Source organism: Apteryx mantelli, chromosome 17 (assembly GCF_036417845.1).
Source record: "Apteryx mantelli isolate bAptMan1 chromosome 17, bAptMan1.hap1, whole genome shotgun sequence".
In the NCBI taxonomy this organism is placed as follows: domain Eukaryota; kingdom Metazoa; phylum Chordata; class Aves; order Apterygiformes; family Apterygidae; genus Apteryx; species Apteryx mantelli.
The window spans coordinates 2565667-2592029 of NC_089994.1; the positions used below are offsets into that span (position 1 = coordinate 2565667).

The 26363-nt window shown below is 64.0% G+C and overlaps 3 protein-coding genes across 5 annotated transcripts; 2 read left to right on the plus strand and 1 right to left on the minus strand.

Moving 5' to 3' along the window:
• Positions 1–966: 966 nt before the first annotated feature.
• Positions 967–6942, minus strand: RNF215 (ring finger protein 215). The gene is made up of 10 exons (XM_067306920.1): positions 6727–6942; positions 5882–6010; positions 5302–5373; positions 5116–5201; positions 4028–4082; positions 3358–3462; positions 2985–3101; positions 2772–2909; positions 2311–2413; positions 967–1942 (listed from the first exon to the last, which is right to left on the minus strand). The coding sequence occupies exons 1-10, from the start codon at positions 6940–6942 to the stop codon at positions 1920–1922; spliced, it is 1044 nt and encodes a 347-aa protein (XP_067163021.1). The 3' UTR covers positions 967–1919.
• A 7810-nt stretch (positions 6943–14752) lies between these two features.
• SEC14L2 (SEC14 like lipid binding 2) lies at positions 14753–22619 on the plus strand. Of its 3 annotated transcripts, XM_067307039.1 has the most exons (12): positions 14756–14981; positions 17447–17522; positions 18155–18198; positions 18587–18646; positions 18745–18933; positions 19602–19697; positions 20142–20202; positions 20298–20381; positions 20921–21027; positions 21123–21262; positions 21393–21562; positions 21823–22619. In XM_067307039.1, exons 1-12 carry the CDS (start codon positions 14928–14930, stop codon positions 21972–21974), a joined length of 1233 nt encoding a protein of 410 aa, XP_067163140.1. In that variant the 5' UTR covers positions 14756–14927; the 3' UTR covers positions 21975–22619. The 3 variants fall into 3 exon arrangements, with proteins under 3 accessions (XP_067163142.1, XP_067163140.1, XP_013810243.1); XM_067307041.1 differs by lacking the exon at positions 21393–21562 and having other exon boundaries at positions 14753–14981; positions 21823–21931; XM_013954789.2 differs by lacking the exons at positions 14756–14981; positions 18155–18198.
• Positions 22620–22704: 85 nt separating this feature from the next.
• On the plus strand, positions 22705–25647 carry MTFP1 (mitochondrial fission process 1). Its single transcript, XM_067307042.1, has 4 exons — positions 22705–23405; positions 24254–24381; positions 24491–24723; positions 25202–25647. The coding sequence occupies exons 1-4, from the start codon at positions 23354–23356 to the stop codon at positions 25275–25277; spliced, it is 489 nt and encodes a 162-aa protein (XP_067163143.1). The 5' UTR covers positions 22705–23353; the 3' UTR covers positions 25278–25647.
• The last annotated feature ends 716 nt before the right edge of the window (positions 25648–26363 follow it).

The window sequence follows — 26363 nt, forward strand, 5'->3', positions numbered from 1 at the left end:
AGGCTAACGGCAGGCCTCCGGCTCTTCCTTTGCCGTTTTCTGCAGGACGATTGCTGGAATGAACGTGCCCGTGCAGTTTCCCCTGTTGTCCCTCTCGGTTGGGCAACGCTGTGGCTTGTGATAAAATGCAGGCCAGCAGGGCCCCGCTGTTTAACCTCCCAGCAGGTTATGGCGCAGAGGGCTGGGCTGCACAGGGCTGGCATGCCCCCTTCTCCTCTCCCACAGCCCAGGGGGGCCATCCAAATAGCCCCTCTGCCCAGAGCGCTGGCTCTCCCAGCAGGTATCAAGCATCCCTGGCAGCAAGGGCACTGAGCAGCACATCTGCTGGAGACCTTGTGAGGGAAATGCTGCCTGGGAGTGCAGGGCTGGCTCTGTACAATTAACTAAATAGTGCCAGGAACATTCCTGGGCCCTGGCGCTCAGTCGCCCCTGGCTAAGCTGCTTGTGTAATCCCTGGCATGGCTTCAATCCTGGCTACTTCACAGTCACCCAGACGATGCCTGGGCACAGTTCAAGAGGCAGCTCAGGCCAGGAACCGTTCCCAAGAGGTGACTGGGATGTGGCCACCCTGCTTTGAAGGGTAAGAGAATTTATAGGCAGAGTTCACACCATCCCATGCCAGCTGTCTTCAGGATGAGAGGAGTCTGAGCTGTGTTTAATTCACCAGCACAGACCCAGTCTAGGAAAGCTGCTTTCTCTGTACTGCACAGCAGTGGTAAGTAGTCACAGCGGTCGGGGACTCCCGAGCCTCCAGAACAGACTGGCCCTGAGCATCCCTGTGAGCTTGCAAGCCTTGGCGCTGCCTGCGCGTGGCCCGGAGGGCAGTCTCCCCACCTGGGTGCAGGGCTGGTACGCGAGCAGCACCATGCGATGGGTGGTGAGCAACCCAAGTCCCAGATGGGAGGGTGTTGGGGGCAGCACCAGCCTGATCCGTATCTGCAAAGGGTGACACAGGACACAGCAGGCTGCTCTTTGCTCTGAATTTAATAGTAATGGGTGGCTTTGGACGCATACGATGCCTCAGTCCAGCCGCCTCTGGCTGCCACCTGGAACCAGGAGCCATCCAAGGCTCGCGGCGAGTTCCTGGACACTGCAGCCCACCTGTGACTCTGTGTTCAGTCTCTGCAGCTAACTCGTGCTGTCCTCTCTAATAAGTTAGGATAAATAAAGAAGCGCTCAGCACCCCCCCTGCCCTCCCGCCATGAGCAGCGGGGCGGCGGGTCACCCAGCAGCCCTGCCAGCTCCGTCCCCATCCCTCGGCTCTGACAGACCTGCCACCCAACGCGCCCTGGGCGCACAGCGGGCAGCCAAGCTGCCCTGCTGAGCTCGGGTGCAGCACGGCCCTGGGACAGCCCCGACTGCCGGGGAACGGCTCGCTGCCAGCACCCCCTCGCCACAGCCACGGGCAAATACAAAAGAGACTTAGAAAAGGAGAAAGATTACTACAAGTGGGGAGAGGGAGCAGCCAGGCCAGGGCTCTCCCATTTAGGGCCTTCAGACCCTGCCTACAGCCCCAGTATCCCTGCCCTCATTATGCCCATGGGTGCCCCCGCAGCTTCCTTTCCCCACACCCATTGCCCCTAACCCCTAGCACCAGCCGTTCAGACTGCCCAAATGTGTCCCCCCACCCCCTCTACTCATCCCAAGAGGGGAGAGCTCCAGGATCCTTTGCTCTCCTAACGGCCAGGCACCAGCTGGTGCTGCCAGGATGCCATGAAGGCCACAGCCCATGCTGAGCTGAGCACAAGGGCAGGGCCCCCCTCACCTCCCCAGCCCCAGCTCAGCCCGCTGCACTGGCCCCGCTCCAGCACTGAGCACAGCTCGCAGAGCACCCCATGCCTGTCCCTGCCCCCCTCCCTCTCCCCGGCTTTTCCTGGAGCAGTGGTGGATCCATCCCTAGAGCACATCCGTCAGGCCAGCTAGCTCTCTCCGCGGCAGTTCCCTGGAAGGGAGAATGAGGGAGGGCTGTCACACAGGGATGCTGGGAGCAGACAACAGCCCTTGGCTGGCAACAATTCCCAATTCCTCCCCAGCCCTCCCCCTGCACAAACATGCTCCCTGGTCCACCTGGTCCCCCACCACAGTGGGACAGCCAGACCTCCAAGATGGGTTAGGAGGCTCTGAGGGCCCCTGAGAGCCCAGCAGAGAGGTCGTTTGCTGTGTTTGCCTCTCTTTGCCTGCCCCCAGAGGTTGGAGGCAGGCCTCCTCTGACCAGGACCACACTGGGAATGTGCCCCAGAGCAGGATGCATGGCATGGCTGGGGATGCTGCCCAGGAAGACAGACTCTCCAGCCCAGGTGCTGCTCTTACCCAGGATGTTGTGCTTGCAGAGAGGGCAGGTCTGCTGCAGGAGAAGCCAGGGGTCCACACAGTCCCGGTGAAACTCATGGGAACATGGCAGCACCCGCAGCCACTGTGAAGAAGAAGCAAACAGGAGACATGAGCGGAGCTGGGCAGGGTGCAGTGACTAGGTTAGCTGGGCCACGATTCTGCCTGTCACACAGACCAGCCAAGTGCCCAAGACAAAGAGATAATCCTCTGCCTCGCATCTCCCTTGTGGGGACATCTCAGCCCCTGTAAGCTGAGAGGAGAGGAGCCTCAGCCCCACAGGCAGAGGTCAGGCAGCTCTAGGAAAGAGGAACCAGGCTGGAACTGAGCAAAGTGATCACATTAGCTGGAGTGTGCCGGTCAGTCCTAAATCACGGAGCAATCAGGACTTGCTGAGCAATCAGGCCTCCCACTGCAGCACCAGGCTGCCTTGCCAGCCCTACCTGGCTCTTGTGGAACTGGTCCAAGCACACGGCACAGCTATCTATTTCGCAGGCCTGGTTCTGGAGTGGCTTGCCGGGATGGTATTGCCGGGTTTTCAGGGCCGAGAGCCGCCGCAGAATGTGCTGCTTCAGGTCCAGCTGCGAAGGCAGAACAGAGGGTCAGGCCCTGGCTGCATCTCTCCAGTGCGAGGAGAAGAGCAGAGGATGTCCCACCTCGGTATCCCGCTCCAACAGGCCTTGCCGAGACTGCCGCTGGGCCTGCACAATCACCCCTGTGCAGAGGAGCAGGGCAATGAGCAGGATGGTGTTCCAGAGCTGCTGGAGGTACTTCTGCAGGAACAGCATGGGGAGGCAGTCAGGGACACGGGGGTGAACAGGAGACCCCTCCATTCACCTCCAGCCCCATCACTGCACAGCATGTCCCTGCCCAAGAAGCTCCACCCTCCTCTGACTGCTATGGTGAAGCCAGGCACACTCGTCCTTCCTTCCCTGGTTCTGTGCCGATCACTGGGAGCCGTGTGTTCAGCTCCCGCAATACAAACACCCCTGGCTACACGGGGAGCCCTCGTGGGAGCTGCTCACGCACCTGGACCTGTGAGCTGTTCTCTCCTGTGCAGATGACTCCCTGCCACTCTCCGTAGAGGCCCCCTCGGGAAAGACCACAGGTTGACCACAGGGTGAGAGTCACCCCCTGCAAGGCAGGACACAACATTGTCTGGGAGCCCGTGTCACATCACAGCACAGTGCGGGTGTTGGGACAGGGCGAGGGTCCTGCAACCCTGGGCTGCAGGTGCACAAGCCAGAGCCCACGAGCCCTCTCCAGAGCACCAGCATGCCTGCGCAGCCTGCGGGCACTGCTTGGCCAGCAGATGTGGGCAAGGGGGAAGGAGCCTGGAGCAGAGAAGTGAAAGCGAGAGAGCGTTAGGGCCCTCAGATCTAATGATGAAAGGCAGCAGGATCTCAGCTTGCTGCCAGGGCTGCAGCTCGGTGGAAAGCACAGGGGTGGGAGGGAAACAAGGAGCTGAATTGTAAATGGAGAGATGAGGAAGAACTGCAGGTGGCAAAGCACTGGGCTGGTGGGTGCCTGGCTCCAACTGCTTTAGGACTTGGAACAAGTCAGTGGGGGAAACCGAGGCACAGCTTCAACAGCCTTTGCAGATCTGGCTCCTGCTCCCTCCAATGTCAGCGCATCTCTCAGCTAGTGACAGTACAACAGCTTGACTGGGCATGGCCATGCGCCCACCCTCACTACGTACCAGGTTCTCCAGCAGCACTGCCTGGTACGTGATCTTTGCTGTAGCTCGGAGCCCCCTGTTAACAAAAGGTGTGAAGAACATCAGTCCTGCGGGTGTAGGGGGAGCTGACACTCAGCGGTCCCCATGTCCAGGGAGCACCCCTTCCCATCGGCCACGCTGAGCCACGAGTGAGGGAGGCCACCCCCAAGCCATGCCCGCGCGGACGGACGAGCACGTAGGGGTGGGTGGCAGCGAGAGGCTCCTTGCTTCCCAGCCGTGCCCAGCTCTCTGAGCAACCATGCAGAAGGCACTTCCCAGCACCACGCCTCAGTTTTCCCATCTGCAAAACCAGCGCAGCAATACTGATTTACCACATGAGAGGAGGGCTCAGGGGGTCCACGAGTGTCTGGAGAGGGCAGGGAGGGGCAGCGAGTGCCTCGTCCCCGCGGCTGCTCCGCACAGTCCCTCACGGGCCCGGCACTGGTCAGAGAGGGGGCTGGAGAGAAACAGCAAAAAAGCCATCTGCCTCTCTGCTGCACTGGCTCAGCACCACAGCTCCAACGTGGGCCCTGCCAGTCTCTGCTCTGTATCACACGAAGTCCAGAATGGCACTTTCCCTCTCTCCTTCTCCGGGACACAGATGACAGCGCCCTCCCCAGTCCGAATGCTGCAGGTGGTGGGGATACTGGTGGTGATGAGGACAAGCACAGCCTGGCTCCTTTGTACTAAGAGTCCTAAAAGACTTGGCTGAGCAACTGTCAGCTCCTAAAGCTCCATGGGAACCTGCAGAAGGGCGCAGGTCCTGAGGAAGCAGTGGATTCAACTCAAACCCTCTCTGGAAACACGTGTCTCAGGCCCAGCTCCTCTGCCACGCTGAGCAGCGGCGGGGAGCACATTGGATGCTCGCGTTAAATCCCTTCTCCTGCCCCGTCCCTCCAGATGATGCACAAGAGCACTGGCCATGCTTTGCTTCCCCTTCAGCAGCCGTCATACAAACACGAGTTTGCAAACGTCAGGAGTCAAACACGAGTTGGGGGATAACACCCAGAGCTGAGGCTCTCATACAGCCCTCTTGGCTGCCTCCTGCTGCCCCAGCCCCAGCCCCTTACCGTAGCAGCGCTCCCAGCAGCTTGGTGACGTTCTCTGATGACTGGATCACGATCACGGGCTTGGCAAGAAGCTGGGACACATCCAGCTGCATCAGACAAGAAAGCGACAGCCATTAGCAGGGCACGAGGAGCCACCAGCTTGGGGACCTCACAGTGGGGCTGCGTGAGCCGCCTGGACTCTCCTACCTCTCGGACTGCGTTCTGGTTCAGCGCCAGGATGAGCAGGGCCGATGCCCCCAGCACCAGGGCTCGCTTCATCTGGGGAGAGAGAGGGCACAGAGCTCATAGAGACTCAGAGAGCAGGACGGGGGGAGGACGGGCTGCCAGGCAATATTCATCTCTCCTTCCGCATCAGGGAGCCAGTGCAGGACTGGTTTAAGGACCCCCATTTTAGTCCCTGCAGCCAGAGGTGCAGGCAGCTGCTCTGTGCCAGGAGTAACCCAGCACCCCCTTTTCCTAGCTGAAGTGCCGCAGGGATCTCCAGGCCAGCACAGTGCACCAATATGCCTCTGGGGACCCAAGGCCTGGTGGTGTATGGCAAGGAGGGGCTGGCACTGCTGGAGCCCCGGGAGCCTTGTCACGGGACCCTCCCCCCACCAGCTCCCCATGGGAAACAGGGGCACTGGGCACCCAGGTACAGGCCAGGAGCACCTGGCACCCGGCGAGGAAACGCCCCAGGAGGTGCCCTGGGGGCCCATGACCAGCAAACGCTGCTGCAGCCCAGGCGAGGGCAGCGCTGGAGGACACGGGCTGGGCGGTGAGTCACCTTGCTGACCACAGCGGCGGTGAAGGACTCCTCCCTGGCGCCTCTGGGGACCTCGGCTGGCTCCTCACCCACGGGCACCACGCCGATCCAGCTGTCCTCTTCACCCAGCTCGGGCTCCCCATCTCCCACCTGAGGGCAGGGCAGTGTTGATGGGGGCCGTAGCCAGGACGGACCCCTGGAGCCTGAGGCTCACAGCACCCCAAAAGCACCCAGATGCCCATGGGCACTCAGGGCAGCTGGGCACTGTGCTGGACCAGGACCTCAGCTGGGCCTGTGTGGGTGGAAGCTCACAGAGAAGTGAAGGGCCAGGTGGCTGCTGCCCTCCACATCCCTGCCTGCACCTCTCCTCCGCCTGCGGGGCCGCCTGGCACCTCTGTCCAGTGGCGCCCCCTCTGCCTGCCCTGCCGCCCATCACCCCCCTGTGCCTGTGGGCCCCCAGTGCCCACTGACCCCCGGTGCCCACAGACCCCCCAGTGCCCATTACCACCCTGTGCCCATTGCCCCCCAGTGCCCACTACCCCCCAGTGCCTGCTGCCCCTCAATGACTACTGACCCCCTAGTGCCCATTGCCACCCCGTTCCCGTTGCCCCCTGCCCTCCATGACCATTGCCCACTGCCCGCCCAGTGCCCTCTGCCCCTCAATGACCATCGCCCCCCCAGTGCCCCCTGCCCCCATTGTCCTCTGCCCCCCCAGTGCCCCCCGCCCCCCGTGCCCATCCCCCCGGTGCCCGCTGCCCCCCGTGCCCGCCCCCTGGCGCCCGGCGCCCCGCATCGCCGCTGCCCCGCCCCGCCCCGGAGCCGCCCGCCCCCGCCCCCGGCCCGGGCCGCCGCCCGCGGCCGCTCACCAGCACCAGGCCGCCGCGGATCACCTCCTCGCGCGGCGCCCCGCGGCCCGGCCCGGCCCGGCCGCCCAGCACGGCGCCGCGCAGCGTATACGAGCCGCCGCGCCGCCCCCCGGCCACGGCCACGGCCACGGCCACGCGGGCGGCGGGCGGCGGCCCCGGCACCCCCCGGCACAGCGCCAGCAGCGGCGCCAGCAGCGCCGCCCGCACCGCCGCCATGGCCCCGCGCCGCCCGTCCGCGCCGCCCCCTGCCGCCGCGGAGGACCCGCCGCCGCCGCCGCCGCCGCCGCCGCCGCCGCCGCCGCCGCCGCCGCCGCCGCCGCCGCCGCCAGGGGGAGCCGCGCCGCCGGCACCGCGACAGCGCGGGGGCGCGGGGGCAGCAATGGGTCATGGGGACGGCGATGGGGCAGGGGACAGCGATGAGGCACGGGGACAGTGCTGGGGGCACAGGGACAGTGCTGGGGCGTGGGAACAGCGATGGGGCACGGGGACAGCGGTGGGGGCATGGGGACAGTGCTGGGGCATGGGGACAGTGATGGGGCATGGGGACAGTGCTGGGGGCACAGGGACAGTGCTGGGGCATGGGAACAGCGATGGGGCACGGGGACAGCGTGGGGGGCAGGGGGACAGCGATGGGGGCACAGGGACAGCGGTGGGACACGGAGACAGCGATGGGGGCATGGGGACAGTGCTGGGGCATGGGGACAGCGATGGGGCACGGGGACAGTGTGGGGGCACAGGGAGCACTGGGATACAGGGACAGTGTGAGGGCAGCACTGGGGCACGGGGACAGCACGGGCACAGGGCACATGGCAACACGGTGACACGGCTCCCGCAGGCTGCAGATGGACATGCACACCCGGATGCACAGACACGCAGTGCACAGGGACCCGTGTGCACACGTCTGCACAGCCACGGGCACGCAGACACAGGCATACCCGCCATCAGGTGTACGCACACAAGCTGGTGCACATGTGGACACCCATGGACTCACACACGCCCGTGGACATACACCACATACACACATGGATGCACAGATGCACATGCATGTACATGCATGTGCACACATGCACACGTGCACACGCTGGCAAATGTGGACACAGAGGCACCCACCTGTGCACACACTTGCATGCATGGATTTCTGTGCACACGTATGCATACACACACGAATGCACAAGTGTACATGTGCACACCCATGTACACACATAGAGCCACACGCGCAGGATTAAGCACCTGCACATGCCGCACGCAGAATCCTGCACATGCCTACAGGCACCCACGGATACACATGCACCCGCACACACACACACCCACGCACACCCACACCCCAGCGACGTGTGCACGCATGCACACTCACACGTGCCCCTCTGCCCTGGCAGGTGACTGGCTGCCTGGGTGCTGGAGCCGTGGGGTGACCTGCTGGCCCCACGCTGCAGCCCACGTGTGCCTGGTGCCTGTGCCATGGCAGCTGCCCGCGCTGTGGCCTCATGCTGCCTGTGTGGGGGGATTTGCGGCGAGGATTAGCCTGGCTGCCGACCCCGCGGCACAGGCGCTGGTGGGGCGTGCGGCCAGGTCGCCCCGCGGTGCCAGGCACCCTGTGGGGCCACGACCAAGGCCAGTTTTTGGCAGGGGACCCCAGCTCCTGGCTGCTGGCATGATGGCGCCTGGCCGTGTCCCCAGCGTGGAGGGGACCGGCACCTCCACCTCCGCCCTGGCAGCCGAGGCCCCGCACGTGGCCCGTTGCAATCCAGCCGTGTTGCAACTGCGGGGTTTAATCGTGGTGCAGAAGGGCCTCTCCGCCCATCATTAGCAATTTGAGCGAGGAGAAATGTGTGTTTCATCTCACCTCCCCACGGCATTCGTGCCCTGACGGGGGGAAGGTGCCAGCATGGGAGGGGATGGGCGACCTGGCATGGGCTCCTTTGGGGACGAGCCGGGGACAAAACTTCCGCCCCTTTGCACCAGGGAGCCAGCCCTGAATTGCATTGCGCCGGGAGCTGTGCCGGGAGCCGTGGGGCCAGGCAGAGGTGGCAGTGGCGCATACTTGGGTGGATTAGGAGTGGATTACTGTAAATCCACTGACGTCAGGGCTGGAGCCTCCCATGGGCTCTGGTGGGGTTGTGGCAGCCTTTTTGGGATAGCCTGGTTATTAGAGCGGAAGATCAACAGCCTGGTTGTCGCCCTACCTGCGCGGTCCCCAAAACCCGGGGGAGGCGACTGCACCCTGGGGATTGCACAACGACCTGGCCGCCAGCCGGCGGGACTGGTCGGGAGCCAACACGGAGGGCGTCCCACGTGCGAAGGACTGGTCCTGATGATCCTCCTCAGCCGGAGATGACAATGCGGGGGGTGAAACGCCTGTACATGGGGACAGGTGCTGTAATGCAAAGCTAATGGGTGCCGGGGCACTGGCGGCTTGTTTAGGATCCGCAGTGGGATCCATTCGAATGGGTCCAGGGTGCAGCCCCTGAGTCTCATCCCTGGCTGGAGAGGTGCCCGGAGCCACCTTGAGCACAGCGGGACGGCGTTTGCAGCACCCAGCGGCACGGCTTTGCTTTGCCTCCATTCCTCCTGCGCTCGGCCGGCCGGGAAGGAGCCCTGCGTGGGGGCACGTGTGTCGCCGTCCCCTCCCGTAATCGAGGCGCCCCGGGCCTACGCGGCTCCAGGCTGGGCTTCGCTTCCTGTGACTTCAAAGCGAAACGTGGGCAGGGAAACGTGGCTCTTCACGCCGTGTGGAAGAGCAAACAGGAAAATGGGCTGGTGTTGGCACCTGCTTTGCAGGTCACCTTGCATCCCCGGGCCGGGGCTCGGCACAGGGCCGTGGCGGGCAGCGTGGCTCCCCAGGGCGGTGGCCGAAAGCCAAAAGCAGGTGGCCCGCTGGAGCCGGCCTTGGTGTGACAGTCTTGCGTAACGTGGCACGGGGAGCCGCCGAGCCTCCCCGCAGCCTCAGGCGTGCGCGAACCAAATCAGGTGCTCAGGTGTCCCGTAAACAGCAACCGGAGCCAGCTCTCGCCGTGCCCACGCTGAGCCCCACACGCCTCTGCGCCACTGCGAAACCTGGCTGCCAGCGAGCCCAGCACCCCTCGGCAGAGCCGTGTGTCCCAGCACCTGCTCCCAAGCTCTGCGTTGCAGGTGCTGGCTGGATGTGCGCAGTGTGCGCCAGTGGACCCAGCACCCACTGGGCCGTTTGGCTTCGTAATTGTTTTCCTGTCGAAAACTGGATCACCGCCAGGCTGCCTGCGATGAATCCTGCTGCTGCTGGGACCGTGGACAGGCAGAGCACCACTCGGCAGCGGTTCCCATCTATACAGCGGCATTTTCTTTTCCTTTCTCTTGCCTTTGGGGTGCGGATGTGAGCTGGCTCCTCTGGGGAAAATGTGGAGGGTAGAAAAGAAATGCTTTTGGCCACGTTAACCAGGGAAAACCCTCTTGAGAGTGTTTTTGGTCATGGTTGAGACTGAGGTCGCCAAGTTTGCCAGAGCTTCCCTCACCTGGCCACCCTCCCCAGCAAAACTCGGGCTCCTCTTTGCAGTCGGGGCTTCCTGAGCTTTGGGCTCCCCCCCTGCCTTGCCCCTTCTGAGCTGGCCGAAAAAGCCCCTGAGGATCAGGTATCGCCTGCCAGCGCAGCACGGAGTGCTCACATTGCCCCTGGAGCCAAACTCCGGTTTTACAAGCCGGACAGGCGGTGCGAAGCTGTCGCCCTGCTCCTTCCCCAGCTGGGCCCTGCGCCAGCCCTGCACCTGCGAGGCCCACAGGAGCCCGGCGAGCTGCGCCGCACGGCCTTTAACACCTCCGCCACCTGGGTGTGGAGGCCGGAGGGAGGGAGGCAGCGAAGCCCTTGGCTCCGGGCCCCAAGGCTGGAAACACAGTCCCTTCTCGGGGCCTCTGAAGCTGGGAAAACCGCAGTTTTGATCCGGTGTCAGCATCCCCCGCTTCTCTGCTTTCCCTCCTGCAACCTGATATTTTGCTGCAGAGAGCCTCGAGCTGGGGGGACCGGTTACCGGCTCAGGATTAGCCACAGGCAGAGCTGGAGGGAGGCAGGGAAGGGGGGAGCTGGGGCCAGCTGCAGCTTTGGGGCCAGGAGGCAGTGGGGGCTGTAACCGAGCCCCCGGGCCTCGGAGCTGACAATGGTGTTTTTAGACTCTGGATGCCGAAGGCTTTCAGTATCCAAAGCATCCCAGCTATATTTGCTTTTCCTTAGTAGAGACACGCCGTGTAGAGGCACTGGTGGTACTTCATAACTATTTATTTTGGCCAGGCCCTGAAAGCCACCTGTGCTGTGCTGGGGGACAGTGTGCGGCTCCGGCGAGGACCGGCTCCACCACTGTGCCTGGGTGTGTGCTATCACCTCCACATGCCAGGTGTGGGAAAGCGGCATGGAAAATTCCCACCACGGCCAAAGCCAATGTGTTTCTCCTGGGTGGCATCCTCGGGTGACTGCCTGTCTTGTCCAGAGGGCTTTTGGAGGAGATGGCCCGAAGCCAGCGTTTCCGGCTTCGTCCCTTTGTGGCTGCCATGGGACAGGCCTGTCTCACCATGGGGATCCGTCTCCCAGTGGAGAGGGCTCTGTCGCAGCACAAAGACTGTAGGATGTGTCTGCCACGAACCATGCAGGGAACTCAGCAGGAATAAAAAATGGTTGAAAAGCTGAGTTTTGAGCAAAACTGAGACCCATTAGCAGCCCCCATTTCACTTGAGGTCAGGCCATAGAGATGAGATGGGATCCATGGTGGGAATAGACCCCACAGCACACCTCTGAGCTGGGAAGTCGCTCTCCAGACATAAATACATAATAAATACCAGCTGGCTCTGTTCCAAGCACCGCATCCTCCCCTAGGACATGAAGTGCAGTGAAAACACAGCCCACAGCCTGTGCGGCAAAGCTGGCGAGCTGAGGCCTGATATGCGGCTGTTTCTTGTCCCCAGGAGTATTTTGAACATGGATATCAAAAAAGGGGATGTTCTGGCTCAGGAGCTGGCTGAAACACATGGAAAAATATTTCCATTTGGGCTAGCTGAAAATGGATTCTTGTGTTTGTCTGGATTTTGGTGAAATAACCCAAAATGGGAGCACTGCGGCGGCTGCCTTGAGCACTGCCCCACGGCGGGGGCACGGGGCTCTGGAAGGTCACCACCGCAGGTGCAAGACCCTGTTTGCGTAAGCATAGCTCATGATTGGAGCAGCTCCTGCCCATGGCAGGTGCACAGCGTGGGAGCTGCACTGTGGACACACATGGATCTATGGGGGACACATGGCTCCATGGAATGTGCATGGCTCCACAGGACATGCATGCCTTCATAGGACACACACGGCTCCATGGGACATGCACAGCTCCATGGGACACCTATAAAAATATATCAGTAGCAAAAGGAAGACTAGGGAAAATGTGGGCACGCTGCTGAATGGGGTGGGTGCCCTGGTGACGAAGGATACAGAGAAGGCAGAGTTACTGAATGCCTTCTTTTCTTCAGTCCTTACTGCTAAGGCCAGCCCTCAGGAATCCCAGAAACTACAGGCCAGTCAGCCTCACCTCCATCCCTGAAAAGGTGATGGAACAGCTCATCCTGGATGTCACCTCTAAGCATGTGGAGGAAAAGAAGGTGATCAGGAGTAGTCAGCATGGCTTCACCAAGGGGAAATCATGCTTAACCAATCTGATATAGCCTTCTATGCTGGAATGACTGGCTGGGTAGATGAGGGGAGAGCAGTGGATGTTGTCTCCCTTGACTTCAGCAAGGCTTTGACACTGTCTCCCGTAACATCCTCATAGACAAGCTCAGGAAGTGTGGGCTAGATGAGTGGACAGTGAAGTGGCTTGAGAACTGGCTGAATGGCAGAGCTCAGAGGGTTGTGATCAGTGGTGCAGAGTCCAGTTGGAGGCCTGTAGCTAGCGGTGTCCCCCAGGGGTCAGTACTGGGTCCAGTCTTGTTCAACTTCTTCATCAATGACCTGGATGAAGGGACAGAGTGCACCCTCAGCAGGTTTGCTGATGATACAAAACTGGGAGGAGTAGCGGATGCACCAGAGGGCTGTGCTGCCGTTCAGAGAGACCTGGACAGGCTGGAGAGGTGGGCGGAGAGGAACCTCATGAAGTTCAACAAAGGCAAGTGCAGAGTCCTGGACCTAGGGAGGAATAACCCCAGGCACCAGGACAGGCTGGGGGCTGACCTGCTGGAAAGCAGCTCTGCAGAGAAGGACCTGGGAGTGCTGGTGGACACCAAGTTAAGCATGAGGCAGCAATGTGCCCTTGTGGCCAAGAAGGCCAATGGTATGCTGGGGTGCATCAGGAAGAGTGTTGCCAGCAGGTCGAGGGAGGTGATTCTCCCCCTCTCCTCAACCCTGGTGAAGCCACATCTGGAGTACTGTGTCCAAATCTGGGCTCTCCAGTACAAGAGAGACATGGCACTACTGGAGAGAGTCCAGCAAAGGGCTACAAAGATGATTAGGGGACTGGAACATCTGTCTTATGAGGAAAGGCTGAGAGAGCTGGGCCTGTTTAGCTTGGAGAAGACTGAGAGGGGATCTTATCAATGCATACAAATAGCTGAAGGGAGGGTGTCGAGAGGATCAGGCCAGACTCTTTTCAGTGGTGCCCAGTGACAGGACGCGAGGCAACAGGCACAAACTGAAACACAGACAATTCCATCTGAACATGAGGAAATACTTTTTCACTGTGAGGGTTGCCCAGAGAGGTTGTGGAGTCTCCTTCTCTGGAGATATTCAAAACCTGCCTGGATGCAATCCTGTGCAATGTGCTCTAGGTGACCCTGCTTGAGCAGGGGGGTTGGACTAGATGATCTCCAGAGGTCCCTTCCAACCTTGACCATTCTGTGATTCTGTGATGTGCATGGCTCCACAGGACATGCATGGCTCCATGGGACACACATGGCTCCACAGGACATGTGCAGCTCTACAGGACACGTATGGCTCCACAGGACGTTCAGGGCTCCATGGGACATGCATGGCTCCATGGAACACACATGGCTCCATGGAACACACATGGCTCCATGGGACGCACATGGTTCCACGGGGCATGCACAGCTCCATGGGACATACATGGCAAAGCTGTGGCCCAGGAGCCTGACAGGGCTAGACCCACTGGCCCGGGTGGCCCTGGTGATGTTGAGGATGGCACCTGTCACTGGAGGCACATCAGGCCCCAGGCAGGTGAGGGGGAGGGTGGCAGTGTGTGACCCTGCACTGCGCAGGGGATGTGCAGGGGAAGGCTGGCTGGGGCAGCTTGGGCGTGGCGGGATGGTGCCCGACCCTGCTCTGCACATGTGGGCAGAGGCAAGGAGGACCCAACCCTCTGCCCGATCTGGCAGACGGGGCAAACAGCACCTCCTGCCTCTGTTGGGCATGCAGGAACTGGGGCACTTCCCCTGTGCGCTGCCCCTACTCTGGTCCCTTACCCCCGTCCCCCATCCCCTGTACCTGAGCCAGGACCCCCTCCCTGCTCTGGCCCCCATCCCTGTCCCCATCTCCATCCCTGTCCCTGCCACCTGCCATTTCCTAATTTCCCATCCCCATCTCTGCCCCATGCCCCCTTTCCCGTCCCTGGACGCCACGTCCCGTCCCTGCCCCTGCACTGTGCCTCCCCATCCCTGCCCCATGGCCCCATCCCCTTCTCCATCCCTGCTCCTGCCCCATGCCCCGTCCCTGCCCCATGGTCCCATCCCTGCCTCCATCCTTGTCCCCGCCCCATGCCCCCCCCCGCCCCATGGCCCCATCCCTGCCTCCATCCCTGTCCCCGCCCCATGGCCTGGCCCTGCCCCATGGCTCCATCCCCGCCCACGGTCCGTCCCCGCCCCACGACCCCCGCCCCGCCCCGCCTGCCCGTGCCCCGCGCGGCCCCCTGCGCCGGGCGGCGGGCGCTGACCGGGCGGGCAGCGGCAGCGGCAGCGGGCAGGGTCCAAGGCCGCCGCCGCCGCCGCCGCCGCCGCGGGGCCCGGGCGGGGCGGGGCGGGGCCGGGGGGGGCGGCGCTCCCGGCGGGGCCGCCGCAACCTGCCGCCGCCGCCGCCGCACCGGCCTTTAAGAGGCGGCGCATCCCCGCCCGCTGCCTGGAGCTGCGCCGGGCCGAGCCGAGCCGAGCCGGGGGGGGCCCAGCGGAGCCGGCCGCCCCGCCGGGGAGCCGAGTCGAGCCAAGCCGAGCCACCGGCGGGCCGGGCCGGGCCGGGCCGGGCCCAAGCGGGCCGGAGCACCATGAGCGGCCGCGTGGGGGACCTCAGCCCCAGGCAGGCGGAGGCGCTGGCCCAGGTGAGCCGCGGCGGGGGCCGCTCCGGGCATCCCCGGGCCGCGCCAAGCCGCGCGGGGGCGCCGGGTGCCGGCGCGAGGCGAGGGCCGGGGCCACCCGGCATCCCGGGGCCCGCCCGTGGGGGCTGGCGCAGGTGTCCGCTCCGTGGCCGCCCCGGCGCGCAGGGACTAGGCGCCTCGCGCCCTGGCCTTCCTCTCGCCGCCGCGGTGCGATGGCTCTGGATGGCGGTGCCGGGCGTCGCGCGTGGGGCTCGGGGATCGCCGCTCCGCTCGGCCCCGCGGCCCGGCCTGCTTGTCCGACACTCCCGCCACCCTCCCTTGTCCCGTCCCTGGGCTGCCCCCTCCCAGCCCGGGGCAGAGCCGCCTTTATTTTCTTCTCCATCCGCTGCTCTTTTGGCTCCGGCACATCCCGTGCAGCCGCCTGCCCACTTGGCCTCTCCCAGAGCGCCCCGTCTCGTGCTGCGCTCCCGCCTCGCCGCCACCTCTCCGGCCTCCTGCAGAGCGTCCTGGCAGGGCGACAGCAGGAAGCGCCTGGCTGGGCGCCGCAGGGCGGAGGTGGCTGCCGGAGACACGAGAGCAGGGCCACTCCCCGCCCTGGCGCGGCCTGCACGCTCGGATGGACAGGGCCGGTCCCGCGCTTCCGCGCTGGTGGGGACGTGGGCGCTGCTGGGGTGCTGCACTTCTGCTCCACACGGAGCGAGCGTGTGGCACCGGCGTGGGTGATGCTTGCCCACATGAAGCTCCCGGTGGCTCCCTGTGGGGCCCTGGCCCCGCACCATTCCCACCCTGGCTGTGTTTTGCTGAGTGGAGATCTCCGGTGGGTGATGGGACCAGCGGGACAGTGCTGACCCCTCAACCACACTGATGTGGCCATCACTGCCGAACATGTGCAGCTATCTCCGGCCGCTTCCCTGCCCTCCGCACGCCCCCACGGCTCTTCCTGTCTCTGCTGGCTTCTGTGCGCGTCTCCAGTGTGAGGACGAGGGAGGAAAGCCTTCTTCCCTGGGGGCGCCAGCCTGGCAGCAGGCACCCGGGGGACGTGGGCACGGGGAGAGGCCTGCTCGCCACTGGCCACCCCGCGCTGCCCGCCCGCCTGATGAGTCGCTGACCCCGGTGCTCCAGGGAAACCTGCAGCCGGAGCTTTGTCAGGGCTGTGGCAGCTTTCCCAGAGCACACCCGGCTCAAGGGATCGCCGCCAGGCTGGTGTGGGGAGCTGCCAGGACGGCGCAGGCATGGGCCATGTCCTCAGGGGCTGAGCGTCCCGGGGGGACCAGCCGTCTCTGCCCAGGTCCCGGTGTCGGGGGTGGCTCGCTCCATTGCTTTCCTGACCTGGGCAGGGGTGCTGAGCCCATTGGAGGCTGGAATATCTGGGCTGACACCAGTTCCCCCTTTTCTGGGTGGTTTCTTAGCTGGAGGACAGCTGTCCAAAATGCCCAGGCTGTTGTGCTGGAGATGCAGAGCTCCCCTGGGCCCGGACATGTTGGGAATCCCCTGCTGGACTTGAAAGCTGGGGCCTGGAGAGTAGCAAGGTCACTGGAGAGAGCAAATTCGCCTGATCCCACCTTTATCCGTTTATGGCTGGCACCTGAGGGTTTATCTTTCCCTGTGCAGTTTAATCCCGATGAGAGGGCAACTTCAGAAACTTTATCTTATCATTTGTTTTCAAAGCCAACCAAACTCCATCCTGTGCCACGGGCAATGAACCCTGGGCGCTGATGGCACATCGCCTCCCCTTGACGTTGGACGTGACCCACTTTGGGACAGGTCCCTCACCCCCCCGACACAGGTGTGTGGGCTTGGCAGGTGCTGCCCACGGCTGCTGGGGTGGCTGGTAGAGCAGGAAACCTCCTTTGCAGTGGGCGCGATTTGGCACGTTGCTGAAACCTCCCTGATGCAATTCCTTTGAGGGCGAGCGAGAAAGGTGAGCCAGGAAACCCGCAGCGCCAGCCTGCCGCGCTCCCTCGCAGCAGTGTTGTTTTTCTCAGGGTGAAGAAGATAATCCGGGGTTTAATTACACCTAAATTCAGATGGACATAATCGGCCTCATTAAGGGAAGGCCCCTGACCGGTACGGCACAGGGAGATTTGCACCCTGCATTATCTGGTGACGGCGGCCTGGGTCAGGGGGCTGCGTGCTGCAGCCGCTCAGAGCTGTCCCCGTGCCCTGAGGGACCCCTGACCCCTTGCGCAAGGGGCTGGCTTGGGGACACCCTGGGCCATGCTCAGCAGCTGGCCTGGGGACAGTCAGCTGCCAGGGAGGAGAGCAGAGACCACCCTGCTCATCACACCTGCACTTGCTCCACTGGCCTCACAGGTGCAGCACGGGACACCCCTTCTCTCCTGAAGCCCAGCCATCGTTTCCGGCAGGGGGCAAACCTCAGGCCTTGGGGCTTTTGCGTGGTGGGAAGAGCCCATGGGGGCATGAGTGGGGGTCTGGGCACTGACCGGCTGTCCCTCTTCTCCCCGCAGTTTCGGGAGAACCTCAAGGACGTGCTCCCCTCCCTCCCCTCCCAGGACGACTATTTCCTCTTGAAATGGCTCCGAGGTAACGCGCAGGGAGGGCACGGTGGGGGCCGGAGCCGAGAGGGGGGCTGGGAAGCCCAGCACCCACGGACAAGGTGTGCAGCCAGCATCCCGGCACGCTGGAAATGCCAGCCCAGAGTAATTGGGGAATGGCATCCAGAGCCACAGGGATGGGGGCATCTTACCGAAACGCTGGGCTCAGGCTTCCTTTCAGCTCGGCGAGCGGAGGCAGAGAGCTCGAAAGGGCCGCGGGAGCGTGGGCAGGGAGGGAGTGTGGGCTCCTGGGGGCTGTGGCCTGGCTGGAGCTGGGGGCTGCCGGTGGGCAGGCTGCCCGGAGCCGGCGTGCATGGCAGGCTGCTGCTCTTGGACTTTAGAAAGGCGATAAGAGCCGAGATTGGCGAGGGCAGTGGGTTCGGTGATAACGGAGCTCACAGTCTGGGTTTCCCCGGGCTCTGCTGCAGCCACCCCGTGCGTGATTCTGTGAGACCCGTGGAGGAGCCCATCCTGGGCAGGGGCTGGCTCAGCCCCTCTCCCCTGGGTGTCTGGCAGGGCTGTGGGGAGCTCCTGGGCGAACGAGGCAGTTTTGCCCCGCTCAGGGCTTCGGGTGCCTGTCCAGACCCTGCGGCGTGATTGAGCCTCTCTGCTGTCTTGCAGCGCGCTGCTTCGACCTGCCCAAGTCGGAGGCCATGCTCCGCAAGGTGAGAGGGGCCACCTGCCCTGCGATGTGCTCGGGGAGGAAACCCCAGCGCCGTGCCTGGCTCCCAGCCCGTAGCCGCAGCCTCCTGCTGTGGCAGGGCGCCAACCCCTCCGCCCCGTGCCGCGGTTAGGCTCCCGGTTGCTTCGTGTCGCTGTTTCCCTCGGGGGTGGGGACAGCCCAAGCGGGGACAAACTGCCCTGTGCTGGGGCCCTGAACCCAGCCCCCCTCTCCCGACAAGGGAGACCCTGCTGCTGCGTGTCCTGGTCGAGGGTTCAGAGCGGTCAGGCTCGGAGCGCTCCCCATCTGCGACACCAGCCTGAGCAGGATGGATCCAGCAGCATGGAGATGGTGGGACCCTCACCCCGGCTTGCTCTGCCTTGTGTTTGCAGCACATAGAGGTCCGGAAGCACATGGATGCCGATAACATCCTTGAGTGGGAGCCCCCCGAGGTGAGTGTCCCCCAAGGTGAGCATCCCCTGGCCACGAGGTATGAGCCACCCCAGGGCCACACGCCTGCTGGGCCCTGAGGTCCCGTCTGCTCCTGCAGGTGATCAGGAAATACATGTCCGGGGGCATGTGCGGCTACGACCGGGAGGGTTGCCCCATCTGGTATGACATCATTGGACCCCTGGACTCCAAGGGGCTGCTCTTCTCCGCCTCCAAGCAGGACCTGCTCAAGAACAAGTTCCGCGACTGCGAGATGCTGCGGCGTGAGTGTGAGAAGCAGAGCCAGAAGGTGAGGTGCTGCCCGCCCACATCCTGCTGGCCTCCCTGTCCCTGGCAGCCCCGCCAGCCCACGTCCCTGCCAGTCTATGTCCCATCCAGCCCTGCTGTCCCCACTGGTTCCTGTCCCATCCATCCCCACCAGTGCACATCCCACCCTGTGTCCCTGCCCCACCATCCACACACACGTTGTGAGGGCCTTTCTCTCTGCACTGATTTTTGGAGGAGGCTCTGGCTGCATGAGGGTCTGGCCTGGCCAGGGCATGGCCTTGGGCTGCCCCAACCCCTGCCTGCCACCCTGATGCCATGGCTGCTGGCGGCCTGTCCCGCTCTTGCAGTGTGGCGGGGTAGGAAGCTATGAGGTGACGAGGGCTGGGTGTGAACCCGTGGGTGGAACAGGCAGCTGGGCTCAGGGTTGGGCTGCAAGCAGTGCTTTGGCAATAACCACTACTTCCCCATGCAAACCAGCTGCCTGTATAACCACAGGCTGACCTGGGGCATGTCTGCCCACTGCCCCGGGTGCGGCTGGCCACCCCACTGCAGCCAGCACCGCGGGGTGCTGGGGTCCTGCCCTGCAGCCATCCGCTCGCCCTGTCCCATGGCACGTTTCCTCTCCGTGGGGTCTGGCACCCCGCAGTGGCTGGGCTCTGCCTGACGCCCTGTGTCCTCCCTTGCTCCCAGCTGGGCAGGAAGATTGAGGTGGTGCTGATGGTTTATGACTGCGAGGGCCTGGGCTTGAAGCACCTCTGGAAGCCAGCCGTGGACACATACGGAGAGGTGAGGGGCTCACTGGTGTCCCTGCCCCCCCAGCAGGGCTCACCTCCGCTCTGGGCGTCTCTGGCACATCTCCCCGTGGGAGAGAGGGATGGACATGCTGCTGGGGTCAAAACCTCCTCCCTTGTTGTCCTTGAGCTGGTGTGGTGTTGACTTGGGGATCTGGTCTGACTCATGGCCCCGAGGGCTGATGAAAGAGCAGATCCTCACAGGAGCCTGGCCAGGTGCAGACAACCCTGTGGGCAGCTGTGCCCCGGGCATCGTTGCACAGTGCTGCTGGCTATGGAGGCCTTTGGAGGGTCCCTGGAGCTTGGGGTGTCCTGTGCGCTGTCCTGTACTCCTCTGCATGCCCCTGGCAGAGCCCAAATGGGGAGTGGGGCAGGGGGTTTCGGGACTGGAGGGAGAGCATTGGGTTTCCCATTGAATAAAGCTCTCTGCGTCTCGCAGCTCCTATCCATGTTCGAAGAGAATTACCCTGAATCCCTGAAGCGCCTGTTTATCGTGAAAGGTGAGTTCAGCCCCGGGGGCAGAGCTGGACCACGCACCCCAAAAACCCATGTTTCTGGGTTGCCACTGCTGTAACACTCAGCTTCTGCTCCCCAGCTCCCAAGATCTTCCCAGTGGCCTACAACCTCATCAAGCACTTCCTGAGCGAGGACACCCGCAAGAAGGTCGTGGTGCTGGGATGTGAGTTGCGCTCAGGCCCTGCTGTATGTGTCCCCAGGGCTGCCCTGGCTCCTCCTTGGGCTGGAGGGCAGGGAGGAGACCTATGGGCTGCTCCCAGACTCTGTGGGGATCCCCTGGGGCTGTATCCAGCCCACCATCCCCACTGGCCTGGAGCGTCCCAACAGGGGCGAGTGGAGCCTTCAACCATTGGGGCTCTTGGGAGGTGGCCGAACATGATGGTTTCTGAGGTGTGTGAGACTTGTGGCTCCTTCCTCGACTGTGGTGGGTGGGAGAGGAGGAAGCCGTGGGAGGACTGCCCTGTCCCCCAGCCCCAGTGGCCCCCAGCTGGGGGCAGAGCCAGCCACAGTGGGGCGGACGTAAGCTGAAAGCAGAGTGCAGCCTCCCTGTTTGCCTTCGCCCACCTGGGGCTTTGTTGGGCCAACCCTGGGGGTGTCCCTAGGGACTGGCCCAAGTGAAGACCCTTTGGCTGGGCCAAGGGCTCCCCTGTGGGTTATGACCCTCCAGGAAGCCCCCCAACCTGCTGTCCTCTGCCTCGCTAGCCAACTGGAAGGAGGTCTTGCAGAAATATATTGACCCCGAGCAGATCCCTGTGGAGTACGGGGGCACCCTCACGGACCCTGATGGGAACCCCAAGTGCCCGAGCAAGGTAGGAGGAGATCCCCACCACCCTGCGAGCCCTCCCCAGCGAGGGCAGGGGGCCCACAGTGCCCCATGGTCACTGCTGGCTCCGACCCCTTCCAGATTAACTACGGTGGGGATGTGCCCCAGAAGTACTACGTGCGGGACCAGCTGACGCAGCAGTACGAGCACACGGTGGTGGTGAACCGGGGTTCGTCCCACCAGGTCGAGTACGAGATCCTCTTCCCTGGCTGTGTCCTCAGGTGAGTGGGCGGCCGGGCTGACCCCACAGTGGGGGCACCCTGGCAAAATGGGGAATTGGGGTGATGAGGACCCGGAAGAGGGTGCCAGTCCCAGTGGCAGGAAATGACACTGTCTGCCTCTTTTTGGCAGGTGGCAGTTCAAGTCAGAGGGGGCTGACGTGGGGTTCGGGGTGTACCTGAAGACAAAGATCGGGGAGCGGCAGCGAGCTGGCGACATGACTGAGGTCTACCCAAATCAGCGCTACAACTCGCACATGGTGCCTGAGGATGGCTCCCTCACCTGCTCGGCACCTGGGATCTGTGAGTGTCCCTGCTGATCCTGCCGGGGCAGCAGTGTGACCTTGCACCCTGCTACGTGAGCCGCGGGTGGGAGATGCAGGGTGGCTGCAGAGCAAACCTGCACCCTGCAAATCCCCCTGTAAAGAGCCAGAGGGGCAGAGGGGGGCGAGTGGCTGACGTGGGGGCTCAAGCGGGTTTTGCCAGCAGGGCATGAGGCTCCCCGCTGTGGGGTTGGGGTGCTGAGCCAACTCCCCTGACACTCCAACCCCTCCTGCCTGCAGATGTGCTGCGCTTTGACAACACCTACAGCTACATCCATGCCAAGAAGGTCAGCTACACAGTGGAGGTCCTGCTGCCGGACAAGACCTCGGAGGAGCAGATCCAGAAACTGGGGGACAAGATGAGCGAGGTGGCCCTCACTAACAGCCCCTAACGCCTGTGCCTGGTGCCTTACCCTCCTGGCTCCCCCAGCCCCGCGCTCTGGCCCCCCAGCATGGGGGCCCATCGTGCCCCCTGTCACCCTGCCTGGAGGGGACCCTGTGTAAGGGGCCTGAGGGGTCAGGGGCAGCTCTGCTGGGTGCCCTGCCTGGGGCCGGCGTTGATGTTGACCTTGCCACCTCCTTGCTGGGGGGCAAGGGGGACTTTGGTCAGCCCCGCTGGGTCAGCTGCTGCCTCCTTGCCCCATGCTGGTGGGGCCCCACAGAGTCAAGCAGGGCCAAGCCTGCCCCTCACACCAGCCCAGGGCTTTGCACCCCATGGCCTGGGCAGGGACCTTCCCCTCCATGCACTGAGCGGGGCCACCTGAAGCACGCACACAAGCACCCTGCACTTTTTTGGGGTGCAGCAGTCCCAAACAGCAGCTCTCTGCACCCTGAGGACAGCACCAGCGAATGAAGGAGACCCCACTCCACCCCGGAGGGCTGCAGGGAGGACAAAGCCGGGGGCTCGCTTCCCCCAGGACATGTGGCCAAGGAGGGGCAGATGGGGTGCTGGGGCTGGTGGGCAGTGACCCACGTGTCTCTTATGCAAGCCAGGAGGGCCCTGTGGGGGATGCAGCGGGAGTAAAGGGATGGACAGAGCCATGTCTCGCCTGCTCTCTGGGGCTGGGGCGTGCGGACCCTAGCCCCATAACGAGGCCTGGCCATGCCTCCACCTCCATCGCTGGCCCCTGCTGTGCCCCAGCTCCACAAGCGGCCCCTGCTGTGGCCCAGCCCCATAACTGGACCCTGCTGTATCCCCAGCCCTATAACCATCTCCTGCTGTGTCCCCAGCCCCATAGCCAGCCCTTGCTGTGCCCCCAGCTCAATAACAGGTGCCTGCTGTGCCCCAGCCCCATAACCGTCTCTGCTGTGTCCCCACCTCCATAACCGGCCCTTGCTGTGCCCCCAGCCCCCGATGTGGCCCAGCCCCTCTGACGCGCCGAGGTTCCCTGGGCCCTCGATGCCCCACGTGACTCGCCCCGCTGACGCAAGCATTGCGTTGGCATCCCCGTGGCGCGGCCATTAGCGCGGCTGCAATAGCAGGACCGGCGCGTTACGCACACATGCATTGCGTAGAGCTTCCTGGGTCACGTGACTGCCAGGACCCGCGTCGCCGCCGCCATCTTTTTATAGGGCGGAAGAGCAGCGAAGATGCCTACCTGCGTTCGGGGATCGTCTGCCAATTCCCGGCAGCGCGGCGCGCGAAAAGCGGCAGGGCGCGGCGCGGGCAGCCGGCGGGGCCGTGAGAGACGGGGCGTGCGGCTCACTTCGCCGACGCTCCCTGGGCGGGGTCGGCGGCGCTGCACTGGGGCCGCGGCGGCGGGAGCGCGCTATGGGGGCGGTGGAGCCCGACCTCTACAGGGACACGTGGGTCCGCTACCTGGGTGAGCGCCGCGCGCACCGGCACCGGCACCGGGCACCAGCACAGGGCACCGGCACGTGCGGGACGGGGCACCGCGATCCGGGGACGCCGTGCCCGGGCTGTGCGGGACGGGGGACCGCGACCGCAGGGACACCGCGCCCGGGTTGTGCGGGACGGGGCACCGCGACCCGGGGACGCCGTGCCCGGGCTGTGCGGGAGGGGAGCCCCTGGCCCGGGGACACCGTGCCCGGGCTGTGCGGGACGGGGCACCGCGACCCGGAGACACCGTGCCCGGGCTGTGCGGGACGGGGCACCGCGACCGCGGGGACACAGCGCCCGGGTTGTGCGGGACGGGGCACCGCGACCCGGGGACGCCGTGCCCGGGCTGTGCGGGACGAGCCGAGCCCCGGCGCTGGCGCTGCCCCCCGGCAGGGAGCCCCGGCCGTTCCGCCTGGGCACAGCTGTCCCTCGGTGTCATCGTTGCCGCGCGGGGACAGGCGACTCGCTGATGGCAGTGGATCCAAGGTGACCTGGCTGTCCCTGTCCCATCCCGCCGGCCAGCCAGGGCAGGGCTCCGGGGCTGCTGCAGCCCAGCCCTCCTGCAGGATCAGGCCCGGGGGGGGGGGCCTCTCCCTACCCCCATCACCCCATGGCTGGGACCTGCCTGCCTCCTGCCCCAGTGGCACCTGGCTGTTGCAGCGGGGGCACGGAGCCTGGCCGGACCCCTCGTGCGGGAAGCTGCCTGCCAAGATGTAGGGGCCAAAGCTGGTGCTTGACAAGCCAGCTGGGGACCCTGGAGCAGATCCAGCTTCCTTTTGCTGGAGGGGTGTCCAGCGTGCCCCAGCCCCCCTGACCCGTCCTGGCCCCCAGGTTATGCCAATGAGGTGGGAGAGTCCTTCCGTGCCATCGTGCCCGTCTCGGTGGTCTGGGCCACCTATGGCATGGCGACAGTCTACGTGACAGCAGATGCCATCGACAAGGGCAAGAAAGCGGCGGTGGTGAGTGTCCCGGCTGGTACCATGCCCCTTCCCCTCCGCGGCGGTGGCCCTGGGTCCCTGCCAGCGGCACCCTCCCTCGGCCTCATCCCATGCTCTCTGTGCCCCCCAGGCCCATGCACACAACCCCGGGAAGACGACGCAGGTGGGGGTGGCTGTGGTGGACACCTTTGTGTGGCAAAGCCTGGCCTCCGTGGCCATCCCCGGCTTCACCATCAACCGCATCTGCGCTGCCTCCCTCTACCTCCTGGGCTCGCTGACCCGCTGGCCGCTTCCCATCCGCAAGTGGACGACCACGGCACTGGGGCTCTCCGCCATCCCCTTCATTGTCAAGCCCATCGACAGGCAAGCGCTGTGCCCGGCCCGGTGCACTGAGGGGTGGGACAGGGCTGCTGCCTCTGCTGCGGACAAGCTCGGCTGTGCTCAGACCCCGGCCCATCTGCGTGCCCTGTGCAGGCAGGGCATGAAGGACAGAGCATTTCTGCTCCGCAGGGACCCAGCTCAGCCCATCACAGGGTCTGGTCTTGGTGACACATGGGGTGGCAGGGGTTCAATGCTGTTTCTCACTGCTGTGATGGTGCCTGGGGAGGACAAACAAGGCTTTGCTCCAGGTCTGGCCAGGACATGCCCCCCCCCCACCCCAAAAGCCTGGGAAGGAAGAGGAGCAGTTGGGAGCTGAGATGGGGGTATCTTGGGATTGCTAGGGTGAGAGCAAAGCAGAGGTATGAGACAGATGTGGGACAGACCCCAGCTCCCAGGGGCAGCTCCCAGCTGTGCCATCCCTCCGTGAGTCCCAGCTCATCCTGCTCTCTCCCCTCTGCAGGACTGTGGATTTCCTCATGGACTCCAGTGTTCGCAAGCTCTATGACACAGAGGGAGAGCCCCCATCCTCATCCTGAGCTGCCTCAGAGCAACTTAAGAGGCTAGCGGCACCCTTCCTCCCTGTGCACCAGCACCAACCCCGCACCATCCACCCCCAGCAGGACCGGCTCCTGGAGGGGCTGCGACATGCCGGCACTGCCTCGGCATGTTCAGGGCTTTCCAGCAGGACCTGCACCGAGCCAGCAGCGCCAGGGACTCCCAGCAGAGCCAGGCCAGCCCCAGCCCCAGGACTGGTAGGAAACCAAGGCACTTTGAAGATTTAGGCTGCTGAAATCCGTTCACTGTGAAACCATCCTCAGGACACAGCCCCATCAGACTGTTTTGCTCTACCAGCACCAATTGACTCTCCACTCACAGACTGGTCCTAATAAACCATTTCAAATCTGACCCTGCTCTGGCTGTGTGTGTTGTTTAGGGCACTGAAGTGCTGCCAGCACCAGCAGGACCTGCTGCCTGTGTCCCCTCACAGGGAAAGCTGAAGGCACGAGCCTCAGCCCTTAGGAGAGGCAGGCAGGGGAGAGGAGTTGCTGCATGCTGGGCCCAGGGCCAACCCCAGCTCAGAGCACACGTCTCCTTTTTCTGCATGGATGCACCCAGCTGCCCATGCTGTGACAGCCACTGCAGCGCTGCTCCCACCACCTTCCTCCTGGCCACAGTCCCAGCCTCCAAGAGAGCAGCTGCAGCCAGGAACCCTCCACAGCCTTCAGGTGGTGCATCTCCCTGTGCAGCACCAGGAGGTCCCCATGCAGTGTCCTTGCCCAAGGAGCCAGATGTCCCAGCCTGGGACCCAAACACCCAGCAGCAGGACCCTGCACCCATTTCTCTTAAACACAGCCCCAGCTGGGACCCCCTCCATGCCCCAGAGCCACCAGGGATGCTGCTACCCTCCTCAACCCCTGTTAGCAGACTTACAGGAGACCCTGGGGACAGAGATCTAGGAGCTGCCACCACTTCTGACCAGCTCAAGTGCTGCCTTTTACAACCCTGGTTCTCCAGAGCAGGCTAGTCCCAGCACTGCTCCAGCCTGGAGCCACCAGTTCCTACAGCATTCACTTTTGGGCTATGCATCACAGGCTGGGGACACTGGGACATGCCACCAGAGC